Here is a 14,438-nt window from a genome sequence, read left to right on the forward strand (position 1 = left end):
TGTCCGCGTTCAATGAATGTGTCTAGGTGTAATGAATGTTGAAATTTGAATGAATCCCAATTTAATTTTAGATTGTAGGGGATTGAGGAGGCTTCCTAAAATAGGTTTATTAATTAGGAAAGGTTTTGAATTTCATTTGAATTCAAATTAAGATACTTTTCAAATTAATAATAAAATAAATTAGGAAGGTATTTAAGAGGCAATCTGAATTTGAAACTACGGTTTGTGGAGAAGGAAGGGGTGGCGGCTTGGGCTTGGGCTAGGTAGGCCGGTGGCTAAGGGAGGGGCTGGACCTTGGTTTGGTGGGGGATGGAAGGGCTGTCGGTGGCTTAAGGCGGAGGGGGGAAGGGGGCCAATGGGTATGGGTGGAGGGGAGAGGAGTGGCCGAACTTTAGGGGATGGTGTGGGTGGATGGCGGTGTGGGGGTGAAGGAAAGGTGGCCGACGGCTTGGTAAGGAGAAAAGGTGGGGGAAGAAAAAAGAGGAAGGGGAAACCGAGAGCCCGGACTCTTCCGGCGGCTGTCGGGTATTGCTTTGGTCCTCTTCTAGGGTTCTCTCTTGTCTCAAGAGCTCACAAAGAAATGAAGAACAAAAGTTGAAATTTCATTCATCAATCATCATTTCATACAATAGGGAGGGCCATCATATATAGGCCTCAAATAAAAGAAAAACACAAAGACTCAAATGCCCTCGGGGCTACAACATAAACTAATCTCTCTTGGGTTTACAATGGTAAACCAGAACATAAATAAAAATAAGATACATAAATGCATCATAAATAAAGACTCTGAATCGTAGCCATCGATCTATAATTCCTCTGATGGTAGACACGTCGAAATCTTCTGCTAATGTCCTCATCACTTATAGTGCAATAAGCACTCAAGGAACTCTTCCTTAGGCAATTTAAATAAAATATGATGTTCTTTAATTCTTGGCTCAGGGAACTCTAAGCTAAATAATTTGACTTTAAGAACCTCACCACAGATTTTTGGACTCAACCATTGGAGTTTACAATTTAATTTGCTTACTCAAATTGTATAATAAAGATCTCAAAAATATCCAAATTACATACTTCATGAACTAAGAACTCATTACTTGACAAGTCAATAATTCTTAAATGCTCAGGTTAACTATTGATGCGTTATGTCTTGTAGTTAACACCTAATTTTTTAGTTTAATATTTGACAACTTTCTAGTCAAAAACCTTGAGATGTCTGCGTCTTAGATGAAAAATAAGATAAATTAATATCCTAAATGCATCCTCAACTGGTTAGACAAGTGGCGGACTAATCTAAGTAGATGACTAAAAGTTAGTACTACTTAGAGGCTATGTCTAAAAAGTGTGAGACTACCATGTACAAGGGTGCAAGGCCCTTAGGAAGTTGGACAATATACACGTTATGAAGCAATACCATAACACTAAGCATGAGTTTCATACAAGGAAGGTTATGAACTTTATAAATAATGTGTGAGAAAAAATTGGAAGAATAGATTAAGAAGTAATTATATTAGAGGGATGGTAAGAGTAGCATTCATTAAATATATGTTAGTGGAAATTAGATTAATGTGGCTTGGCCATGCAGTGAAGGTAGAAGGCTCATATATAAGGCATTTAGATAATAGTATTGTTGAAGGATTAAAAAAAAGGCTGACAATAAATAATTTTGATAGAAATTGTGCAAAATTATTAGCTTAAAATAGTTATAACATTATGTGCTAAGTAGAGAAGGTTGATCATGATGATGATTTGAAGTCCACGGTGCGCCTTTTAGTTGGCGCAATTCATGCAGATTTTAACTTTTTTTTTCCTCAATAAATTAACCAACTTGGTCCTAGTTAGTATCATTATTCGTGATCCTGGCCTAAAATGTCATCAATTATATTTTCTGTCATCCATGCAGGACCCGCCTGAGGATGCTGTTGTTTCCATCTGTGGACATGTTTTCTGCAATCAGTGCATTTGTGAGCATCTAACAGGAGACGACAACATTTGTCCCTCGGCGAACTGTGGAGAAAAACTAAGTGGTGGCTCTGTATTTTCTATGGACACCTTAAGAAGTTGTCTGTCCGAACAACCAGGGCTTTGCCTTTTCCCTGATAATCCCATTTCCGTGGAGCATGGGCCTGAAATTTTTAAAGAAAGCCTCTGCACTGGTTCTTCAAAGATAAGGGCTGCCCTTGAGATCCTTTGTTCTCTTCCTCTTTCCAAAAGTTCACCTTCACTTTGTAAATCTGCTAAGTCATATAATGAATCCTCTATCTTCTTAGAAGACACAGTCAATACAAATTCATTAGGTTGTTCATTTGATACTTCTGCTGAACAGTCTAATCATGAAACTTCAAATGTAAAGCAAACAGAAAAAGCCATAGTTTTCTCCCAGTGGACTAGAATGTTGGATTTGCTGGAGGTTTCCTTAAAAGATTACCACATATTGTATAGGAGACTTGACGGAACAATGTCTGTCGCAGCTAGGGAGAAAGCCATCAAAGATTTTAACATGCTTCCAGAGGTTAGCAAATATCCCTCGTTTTTCCTCACTGTAATGTTTTCATTAGTCATAAGATGTTTTTGTACACCTCACCTGTTAACCATGAATCATTTAATTATGTTTTTCGGAACACAACTTTTTCCAGGTAACTGTCATTATTATGTCACTGAAAGCTGCAAGTCTGGGTTTGAACATGGTTGCAGCTTGTCATGTTATTCTTCTAGATCTATGGTGGAACCCTACAACTGAAGACCAGGCAATTGATAGAGCACACCGTATTGGACAGATAAGGCCTGTAACAGTTTCTCGGTTGACTGTGAAGGACACTGTTGAAGATCGTATATTGGCTCTCCAGGTATTTGTTCTTTCTAAATTCTAACGTTAAATATTGAGAGGTTGAAATGTTTATAATCTGTCTAAAACAATAGCCACTTGATAAGTTCAGACAGCTGCTAAAAAAAACATCAATTGGTTTTAACTTTTAATGTACTAAAGTGGGATTCTAACTTGAGTCATCTATGTGTCATGCATGCATATATATTTACATATAAAAATTACTAGTTCTGATTTCATTTCGGGTCAATTTGATTTTGAGCCAGGTCGATCCGATCTACCGAAGGCTTGAAATTGGATAGAAAAGAATTTTAATTCAAAATTTCAACTCATCGCTCGACTAATTTGCTTCGATTCAAGTTTGATACAAGCCAAAAAAATTGTTTGTTTTTGGAGCAATATTCAAACTTGAAACTATACTCAACATGCTAACAAGTTCAGTATAATGGAAAACTTGGCCTCACCTTGTGTTCACAAACTCCTAGCTTATAAATGTAACTGGTCGATTGCATCCAAACCAAATAAAGTACATCGCATGATCTATATAGTCAATTCTCCCTTATGGAGAGATCAAAATAAACATTTAACATCATCTGTTTAACTATGTACATAGTACATGTGTGCCTTGCATGTTATCTTGTGCAAATATCGAAGATGAAGTCATCAATTGTAAGCAATAAGGTCATAAATGCAGTTAATTTTAGATTTTTAGTCAACTAATAATCAGTTCTATGCTAATGGTATTCATAATCAGTGATGGAGCTAGAATTTTTTTTTGTTTGTGGGTACATAAACCAATTTTATTACTAAAAAAAATATCAAATGCTGAGCCTTATTAATAAATATTATATATATATAAAGATATAATGAGCCCATACCCAGTCATGCCCCTTCTTAAATTTGCTCTTATCCATAATAATGTACTTCTCATAAAGAATTCAATGACATCTTAATCATCAAATTATTAGAATCATGAACAATGATATGGCTTCCCATTTTATTTTTCATAAATAAACCCCAAGAAATCATTAGAATAAAATTCGTAATTATCTACTTAACTAAATAAGTGATGATATAACACAAACAGGCCACACCATTACCCCCTAAACCTTGTATGTTTTGGGTGATTTATTTACGCATTGTGAACTGCTAGAGATCAATTTTCTTTTACGCTGGACTTTCACCGTGCTCGTGGTTATTGTTTGACGTGATGTTGTCTACATTTTCATTTTATTATTTAATTTTATAGGAGAAGAAACGAAAGATGGTTGCTTATGCTTTCGGAGAAGACCAATCTGGAAGCCGGCAGACTCGTCTAACAGTGGATGACCTGAAATATCTGTTCATGGCGTAACACACCATCATTCTCTACGCTAGGTTTGACCGTTTTGACTTGCTAAGCAGTCAATGATAGTGGTGGATCCTTTAACCTAGGATTATTTCTTTTCTTTGCCTTGGAGGCTCTTTGTAGAAATATAGATAGGTATAGCTTTTAGTCAAAATATCAGCCAATCAAGTCATTCAATTTCAATAAGATACATGTAAAGCCCTTGTAGAGCCTGGATTCACCCCACGATTGAAGTACCTGTTCCCCATTATTTGATTTGATTTTTCTTTGGTTATGATTGTTGGCAGGAAGCAGATAGGGGATACTTGCATTTTCAATTCTTCAATTAGATCATTGATACCTATTCTTTGTATATGTTTGATGCTTATAATACCAATTTAACTTGTTGGCTATTCTCACCGTTTTCTTTTTTGGGATTTTTAATATCTAAAACTATTGAAAATACATGTTCAACACCTAAACTTATATATTTACTAATATACAACATAAAATCCTCATTTCCTTCTATTCTACTACTCCATTGAAACGATGAGATACTTGTATTCACTGTGAAAGGATGCCATTGACGGGGAAGACAGTCGCTGATAGTGATTTTTAACGGAAGGTTTAAATGGAATGCTAGAATTGATTAAAAGAAGAGTTTTAGATGTTATATTAGTAAATATAGAAGTTTATGTGTTAAATATGTATTTTCAATAGTATTAGGTGTTATGTATGTAAAAATCCCTTTGTTTTACTGTCATCGTAATCAAAATAGCAGGTTGATCAGTATTCTCTCCATGAGTTCAATCCTTTTCTTCTTCTGCAATTTTCTGTACCTGTGATCAACGTTTTCATGCCCAATAAACTTGTTTTTGCTGCTTGCTTATAGCTCTATGGACATTTTTTTTGACGAGTGATCAGCTGCATCAGCATTTTGTTAAATAATTATAAATATATACTTCATTGCTCGGTGGATGGTCGATTCTCAATACTCATACTGTTGAATATAACGTATTCTGACTTGCTCTTCATTTTATCTACGCAAGGCAATTGAGATTGGAACTGTGGAGCCCTCTCAATGGTTCTACCCGGTAAGTGCAATTGTTGAAAGGAACTCTATGATGAACTTTTTAGATTATTGTTTAGTATGATTAATACTAATTTGAGAAATAATCTAATGATTGAGGCAAAGCAAAGGATGCAGGTAAACGCAGAATCAGGCAAGTTTGCTCCTCAACTCATTGTATACAAATATTCATTTTATTGTCATGTAAAGCCAGATTTAGGCTTCATTTGAGACGTCTTTTTTATTGCTTCTTAAAGCAAGTTTTGAGTACAAAAATTTTAACTTTTGTACTTAAAAAATATTTTAAGAAGCAGTAAGAAAGCCGTCCCAAACAAAGCTTCAGCCTTGAGGTAATATAATTCAGGCATTGCTTTTGTGGTTTTGGGTTTGACTTTGGTCAAATCACCTTTAACCACAGGTCAAAAGGGTTGACTAGCATTTCTTGACCTATTGAATCTATCATTTCTTGACCTATTAGATAGATTCAAGAATCAATCAAGGGATTCTAGGCCCAATCCTAAGGTTTAAGGGTCAATATTTGACACGACATGAAAACTCGACTCGAACTTCGATCCAAAAATTTCGGGTTAGGGTTGACCCGGACTCGAAATGGGTCGGGTTTAGGGTTCAACAATTCGACCCGTTTCAAAAATCAGGTCATGTTTAAGTTGACCCGTTGACTCGAAATTGATCCATTTTGACCTGTAAACCCATTTTGACCCGGAAACTTGAGATTGACTTGTTTTGACCCGAAAAGCGGAGATTGACCCATTTTGTTACCCGAAAACAAGCAATTTTTTCGCAGCCTCGAGCCATTCGAGTTGTGTCGGGTCCGTACTCGAAGTAGGTCGGGTTAGGGTTCGAAAAATTGACCCATTTATAAAAATGTGTCGGGTTCAGGTTGACCCAAATAGTGTCGAGACAGTTTCCGGTTGAACCGAAATTGACAACCCTAGTCCTTGGGTATATCCTTAGAAGCATTCGAAGGGTAATTTCACACTAAGGTAGGAAAATTTAAGTTTCAAGAATATCTTAGGAGATGGACTTGACCTCATTCAAAAATGAGGTTAACACTCATAGTTGCATGTCAATTCTAGATCTAGGGATCATACATACATAGCTAATCTTATACAGTCTCAAATTATATGCAAATGCGAATGCAAATATACGAGATAAAGATGATTAAATATATCAATTATCAAAGTGAAATGTTCAAATTTTTTAATGTTGTTTAAATACATGAAATATAAAAATTTTTTAAGGGATGGAGGAATGTAAACCCATTTTGACCCGGAAACTTGAGATTGACTTGTTTTGACCCGAAAAGCGGAGATTGACCCATTTTGTTACCCGAAAACAAGCAATTTTTTCGCAGCCTCGAGCCATTCGAGTTGTGTCGGGTCCGTACTCGAAGTAGGTCGGGTTAGGGTTCGAAAAATTGACCCATTTATAAAAATGTGTCGGGTTCAGGTTGACCCAAATAGTGTCGAGACAGTTTCCGGTTGAACCGAAATTGACAACCCTAGTCCTTGGGTATATCCTTAGAAGCATTCGAAGGGTAATTTCACACTTAAGGTAGGAAAATTTAAGTTTCAAGAATATCTTAGGAGATGGACTTGACCTCATTCAAAAATGAGGTTAACACTCATAGTTGCATGTCAATTCTAGATCTAGGGATCATACATACATAGCTAATCTTATACAGTCTCAAATTATATGCAAATGAGAATGCAAATATACGAGATAAAGATGATTAAATATATCAATTATCAAAATGAAATGTTCAAATTTTTTTAATGTTGTTTAAATACATGAAAGATAAAAATTTTAAGGGATGGAGGAAGACCCCAATACCTAGAGTGTAGGGTCAAAGGTACTTACTATATGAGAGTGACTCATTCAAGTAACAAGAATTCATGGTAAGGGTGACCCTCCAATAATTGAACTGGATTATGAATATAAAGCTACCTAGACAAATGTGGTATGTCTAATTGTCAAGGGAAATAATCTTCTCAAAAGATCATGATTAGACTAAGAAGATCAATATAGTTAAAAAGAGTATGATTATACTAGAAGGAATCCAATCAAAAGAGCATGATTGAATTAAAAAAAAAAACTTAGTAAAAAAAGTATGATTAGGAAAGGACTAGTATAATCTCAAAAAGGTCAATGAAAAGATAAATCTAGGTAGAATGTGTGTTCTATACATGACCCTAAAATAAATTCTAAATACAAATACATGATATAATTTGCAAATGACCGACTAGTCGAGACAAGTTAGTCTAAGGTCGACATAGATTAATAAGTATCTCACACAAGTGTATGCACAATTGTTTTAAACCTCGATTTTGCTCAAAGTAGCAAGGTTTTAAAAATTGGATTGGTTGAATCAGAAACTGGTTGGCTGATCAGGTCTTTTATCTATGGAATTTGGCTTCGAACGAAACAGTGCGCGACAGCATCTAACCGGTAGTTTGATTGTTGAACCGGGGGAACATAACCTATTTTAAAAAACAGCGCGATAAAAAAAAAAAACATTTTCGATCTGTTGATTACAAATCAATTGATGCAAAATGAAACCGAAAAGGCGAAAATCCTATTCTATAATTCTATTTCGCTATTCATCTTCTTCCCATTCTCGTCCCCGTCTTTAAGCCTAATCTCGTTCTCGAGCGCGAGCCTTTGGGTGAGATGAAGTCATTTCTGATGCTACTGTATAACTTGAAGGATTCACTCAAGTCCTTTATTAATCATTTTGATGATTTGCCTATATATAACTGTTTCAATCAATAAAAGTCATGACCAAAATTTTCTATATCTGCAAAGTTAAGGTTGAATGTTTCTGTTCAAGTTTAGCTGAATACAGAATACTCATATAGTCATTTAATTTGTATAAGTGTTCTATCAAGAAGAAGAGCATGGTGACGATAAGTTACTTGGTATTTAATGTCTTTAAATTTAAGAAGATTATAATTATTCATGTTTTATATTCATAATTATTTATTTTGTTTAATTTTTATCACACATTTGAAATATTTTCTCAATTATTATGTGAGTTATTATGTTATGTTTAAATTAAATTAGTATTTATTGTGTCATCCAGTTTAACTGTGGTCAAATCTTCGTCCTGTTGCTCTCATTTTTCTAGTTCATTGTCTGATCCGATTTTCATAATCTTACAAAATAGATTAATTCAAAACAATTGAAATTTAGTTTAGGAGATTTTAAATTTTAAAATAAATTTGAGAATTTATATGAAATTCTCAAAATTAATTTAATTTTAAATTTCCAAAAATAAACTCAAAATTTTCTTTAAAAATTAAATTTTTAACATTTTAAATTTGTCATAGCAGAGTTTTAAATCTTTGGAAAAAAAAGAGAATAACTTGGGCTTTGTTTGGAATTACTTTTTTATTATTTTGTAAAGCTATTTTTTTAGTATAAAAGTCTTCTCAACGAAATCCTAAAGAGCATGTCAAAAGTTAAAAGTTAATGTTCCCGGTCCAATTTTTATTAGGAAAAAAATTAGTGTAAGACCCAATTTTTATACATGTATGAAAATTAGAGTTTATTTAATTATAATCTAAAGTGTAGATTTAATGTAATATTAATTGCTTGTTAAAATCTGCTATACAGTTAAGTTGATGTTTAATGGATGGATAAGTATTATACAACTAATAGAATTAAAGTTAAATCAGATAATTATTTATATAATAAAGGAATATTTTCAAAGGGTGTGAGTGATGGCAGTTATCTGGTGGGCCCTCATTTCCCTAATCCTTAACGTAGGCAACAAGGCAAAATTTGGAAACATTTTTAGGTGCGGAGTGCACACCGTCCGCACAAATACGGGGTACTTGGTACCCAATGGTATCAAGTACGAATACCGTTAGATACCCAATACTTATGCGGACGATTCTCTCTCGGGACTGTATAGGAAGCTGTAGATCTGCAAGGGAATTCGAAGTTACTCATGTGACAATTGACAGCACAGTGCATTTCTTGGAATTTCGAAACATAACTCTAAATGGAGAAATCAGTTTAAAGCAATACATGGATTTTTGCATGGATTTTGGTGGTATAAGAGTTAGCAGGTATTAACAACATACTTAATGAAAAGTATTTATGAATTATTCTCAAAATTTAGATGTAATTATGTAATGAATTTTAGTTTTTGTAAAGTAGGAGCAGTAAAGGAAGATTTAGAGTTTAAGTTGGAGGAACGAAGAATAATAGAGAATTGAAGGAAAGAAGGAAGGTAAGGATTTATGGTATATTCTTAGTTATGTTGTAACTTTCTAAAAAGACAATAAAGACTTCTAAAACAAGAATATCAATTACTACTAGTGATAGAAAAGGTTTATTGGTCTTATGCAAAGAGACAGTTTTGAGGTGATATACAATCGTAAGAAGGGTGCGAAGTAGAGAATTGGAAGAGACGACTGGGCAAGGAGGTAAGTGATGCAAGTATTTTTAAGAAATATATACCTTATGATTATATATGTATAATGCTTATAATGGCATTTTGGAAAGTAGTCATAAAAGTAGATGATTTGATATTATACATGTTTGATCAACCTTTTGTGAAATGCCTAGAAAAAAAATATACTTACTAGTTTTCAAGTATGATTAACCACTTACATAAATTAATTATGCGAGTTTAAATAAAAATGTATTATGTTCATTTAAATATTTTTCTTATTGATAATGTTTTGAAAAGAAATCATTTTCTTTACTTATTATGTGCATATTCATATTATATAATAAATGAATAAGAAATCATGCAGCAAGTCTGGTATGGATAATGAATATGGAAGGTGTACTAAACATCGATTTAAAAATAAAGTTTGGATAAAGATTTATATATAACTTACCAATGCAAGTGGGGCAAAAGGGTCCCCATATATTAAACTGTTTGATAAGTGGGGCAAAAGGGACCCCAAAGAGATGAAACCTGCAAAGCAAGTGGGGCAAAAGAGATCTCTATGTAACACAATGACGATAATGCCAGGTTTATCTAGCCTCCATTGAATATGTTTATGAATAAGTAGTCAAATCTTTTAATAAGTAAAATTGATATTCAGTATAGATGTAAGAGGAATTACTAGGTAATGTCAAATGAGAATTTATGAAGTTTGCTCAAATAGTCTAATTTTTATTTATGTTTTCAATGTTCTAAATTTTTTAATCATGCAATTTAAATGTTATTTCAAGTTGCATCACTTATGGAGTTTCATAACTCACTAGTAGTTTATTACTGGCTGTTGTTACAAGAAAGGGAAAGGGAAAGGTGAAAGAAGACTAATCTGCAAGTATTTACATTTTATGTTTGAAGTCTACTTTTGAGGTTAGTAAGCATTTTATATGTTGTACTACTTTCAGTTTGTTTGGACTTCCTTAATGGCTCTAAAAATGTGTTTATTGAGGTTTTAATTTGGAAGATGCTTTCGTTGATGTATACATGAACTTATGGTTGGATGATTTATATGAACTTCTAAAAAGAAAAGTTGTATTAAATATTTTTGAATGGAAAAATATTTATGTGATGCATGTTACACTCAATGGTATTATTTAGGGGTACTATGAGGTGTTACAATTAGGGGTTTTAATTAAGAAAAAATGGACAATTAACTAACTTATAATAATCAATTTACGAAATTTTGTCAATAAACTAATTCAAGTATTTTTTTAGAAATATTTAATGTTTTCTATAATTAACACCAAAATATACAAAATAAAAAAATATAAAGCAAATTACAAGAAATATAAAATATTTGGGGAGTTGCATTACATGTCCGCTGACCTTAGCTAAGTCAAAAATGTCATGGGCAACAATATTGAGGTTGATATTCATTTTCTAAGTACAAAAATAAGATATTTTAATATAGAAAAATATATTTCTCAAGATACAGACACCCCATAAATATGAAAATTGGGCTATATAATCACATACATATAGGGATGATCCCTAAATAATTTCAATTTTTCTTGGATTTGTTAAGCATTTTTAATAATTGGTGTAACTATCTATTAATTATAAAAATTATTAAATAAATTTGAAAAAAAAATCTAATTATATTTGGTATTTTGGTAGCTTTCCTTAATCATTTTAGATGATTTTCCAACACCAAATTAATGCAATTAAAAGAATTTTTCTTTATTAAACCTAATTTCATAAGTTTTAAAAATACTTTGCTTATTAGATGTAAATTTAAAGCTTACTATTTTGTTTTTCAGTTCACAGCTCTAATTTTTGTTTGACAACTATTTTTTCATCATTTTTTTTAGAAAAATTGTACTAGGAAGCTGCTTTCTACATCAGCTTTAAAAAAGATTCAATTTTTGAATAGCAGTTTTACAATCATCTAAAAAAAATTTGTAGCTATCCCAACTCCCAAACTTATAAAATTAACTAATGCATTCATTTATTCAAAGCAATCATCTTGTACTTCTAAAATATTTCTTAAGGCTATTTAAGCCATTTTCCTCTATTTAGTTATTGAAATAATAAGTATTTAAGTTATCAAACTTTGGAAATAAACTCTAATAATTACCAAAAATTTAATAAATGTTCAATGTGATGTTCTAAGCTCATGACATCAAATATATGGTCATATTTCTCCAAAAAAAAAAAAAAGTCATAAGAAAACATAATTCATTGAAATTATTTTGAAAACCCCAAAATTTTTCACATGAAATTTCAAATGTATAAACAATAGTGGAATTAAAATTCACAAATGAGTTTGAATAATCAAATTATATATTTTAAAATAAACTAAATTTTCTCAAATTTATTTGAGACATTTTTTCTAAATTAATATATGTAATAATGATTAAATTACTATAAATAGGAAATTAACTCCAATAATTATGATAAATTTATGGACGGTTCTCTACAAAGTCATAAACTCATGAAAGTAAGGTTTTGTTTGGGACAACTTTATTACTGATTTCTAAAGCATTTTTTAGTTTAAAAATTTCTTAAACTGTAAATTTTTGTATTAAAAACTAAAAAGTTGATTTAGAAAGTCATCCCAAATGAAGCCTAAATATAAGACCATATAATCACAAAATTTATAAAAATTAAATAAAAATTTCCCATTTTTTCCCTGAAGATTTCATTCCATGGATGGCAAGAAAAATCAAATGAAAACAAATGCGAATGTCATAAGAATTTAGATGAAGTTTTCAAGGGATAATTCGTTTTTTAAAATTAAAATATTATGTAAAATATCATGGAGACATTTTAATTAAATATGTCACTCCAAGGAACATCTATGATTTAAATTCCATTTTATTTCGTCATCTAAAACTTTTAAACCAAAAATCTAAAGAAAAACCTTACAAAATTGGCTAATTAAGGCACAAATTTAAGGCATTTGTGTTAGGCTTGGCTAGATGAATGGCCTTGATCATTTGGGAGAAAATTACAGAAGTTAAAGATATACTTATGCTTTAAATTTTTTTAATTATCTTAGGATGGACTAATCGCCCTTAATTACCCTTTTATCCCTAGTTTATTATCTTGGTTTGCTACTGATTTTATTAATTAGATTTGAGGTTAGTTCTTGGCTACTCAATTGGGTCAACCAATCAGGCTTAGGCTTAGGGTTTAAGTTCATGGGATTTCAAATTAGTCGCAATGGGTTAACTAGGATTTGAAGATGATTCAAATATTATTTTATTAATAATCACAAGTCATAAGATGGTTTGGAATATGGCTTGATGCTGTTCAAATATTGTTTGAATGATGATCAAAGATGGCTCAATTATGGTTTAAAGATGGTTCAATAACAGTTTGAAAAGATCATGGTTTGGCTATAGTTTTACTTGGTTCGAAGATCTTTTCATTTGTTTTACTTATTTGAGTGATTTTGCGATTTATCCAGATGTTTGTTATGATTATACCAAAAGAGACGTATATGTATATATATATATATATGTATGTATGTATGTATATATATATATGTATGTATGTATGTATATATATATATATATGTATGTATATATATATATATGATATGATGGTGTAATAGATAAAATAGTTACAATTTGAGACTAATGATCTTACTATTATGATTGAGAGATCCATCTTTAGTAATCTCTTAGAAGTAATGAAATACAATTCTTTAGAGCTCCCTGATTTATTAACTGTTATTGGAGATGATAGATGATGATGAGAATGAGAGATACTCCAATATGGTTAACATTGATAGAAAGAACACCATATTTAGCATTATTGAATTTGCATTAACTAATATGTTAGAATTTGGAGAATTCTCATTTTGAGTTCTAAAAGATGGATAGAAACAGTAGGCAACATGAAAACTACTTGAATGGCGTCATGAGCTTAAAAATATAGGTTTGGAGAAAGCTTTCATGGATTGCATTGTGAGAGCAGATGTATGGGGCTTATACTATTTTTCTTTATAGATGTTGTCTTTCTTAATCATGAAAAAATACTGACTTTTTATCGAGATGCTTGACTTTGTTGAAGACGAGGATATATATTTTTTACTATGTATGGGGTAGAGTGGCATGAAAGATATTAATAAAAGAGTTGAATATGGACATGGCACGTTATGAGGCTACTACCTTGAAGAAAAATGCCAAATGCCTAATATATTGTAATTGAATATGCAACACATTTTAGTACCAAACTTATGAAGTCATCTCAGAGTTGTGTGTTGAGTTTGTTGGATAAAGTAGCAATATTATGAACAACAAATTATTCAAAGGCAAAAATTTCTTGCCATTGCTGATAGCCAGTGTTTGATATTATCTCAAAGTAAGCAAAATAATTTTATTATTTGGTGAATCTTTAAGTTCTGACATTTTTTTTACAAACGATTGCTCATCTTACATTGATGCATATAGTTGATAATGAGAATTTCTTTAAGTTTATTGTACATATTTCCTACTAAATCTATCATAAATCAAGTTGTAAAGAGGAAAGCAAGTACACCCATTTCTTAAGTGAAAATAGAGTAGTCAATAGTCAACAAAAGCACAATCAGCTGCAAGTGTGTCCATGCCCTCTAATGAAAGGTTGAAGCAATTTTTTGTTGTTGCATAGGAGATAAGAAGTGGCCAAATTAGGTTCGAGCAAAAATTGGATATCCAAATTTTATACAAGCAATATTTGAACCTTAATTGAATCTTACTAGAACATGGTTCAAATATGTTTTGAATATTGATTTAAACCATGTTAACATATGATT

At 31.8% G+C, this 14,438-nt stretch overlaps 1 protein-coding gene across 1 annotated transcript in view; it reads left to right on the plus strand.

The window, feature by feature from the left end:
• Positions 1-4,561, plus strand: part of LOC110099757 (helicase-like transcription factor CHR28) — a 30,906-nt gene extending 26,345 nt beyond the window's left edge. The window contains exons 10-12 of the mRNA XM_020827013.2: positions 1,901-2,509; positions 2,634-2,843; positions 4,071-4,561. Of these exons, the coding sequence (XP_020682672.1) occupies positions 1,901-2,509; positions 2,634-2,843; positions 4,071-4,175 (924 nt within the window). The 3' untranslated portion in view covers positions 4,176-4,561. The remainder of the gene's footprint in view (positions 1-1,900; positions 2,510-2,633; positions 2,844-4,070) is intronic.
• Positions 4,562-14,438: the final 9,877 nt, after the last annotated feature.

This window comes from Dendrobium catenatum, unplaced genomic scaffold (genome assembly GCF_001605985.2).
Source record: "Dendrobium catenatum unplaced genomic scaffold, ASM160598v2 fragScaff_scaffold_220, whole genome shotgun sequence".
NCBI lineage: Eukaryota > Viridiplantae > Streptophyta > Magnoliopsida > Asparagales > Orchidaceae > Dendrobium > Dendrobium catenatum.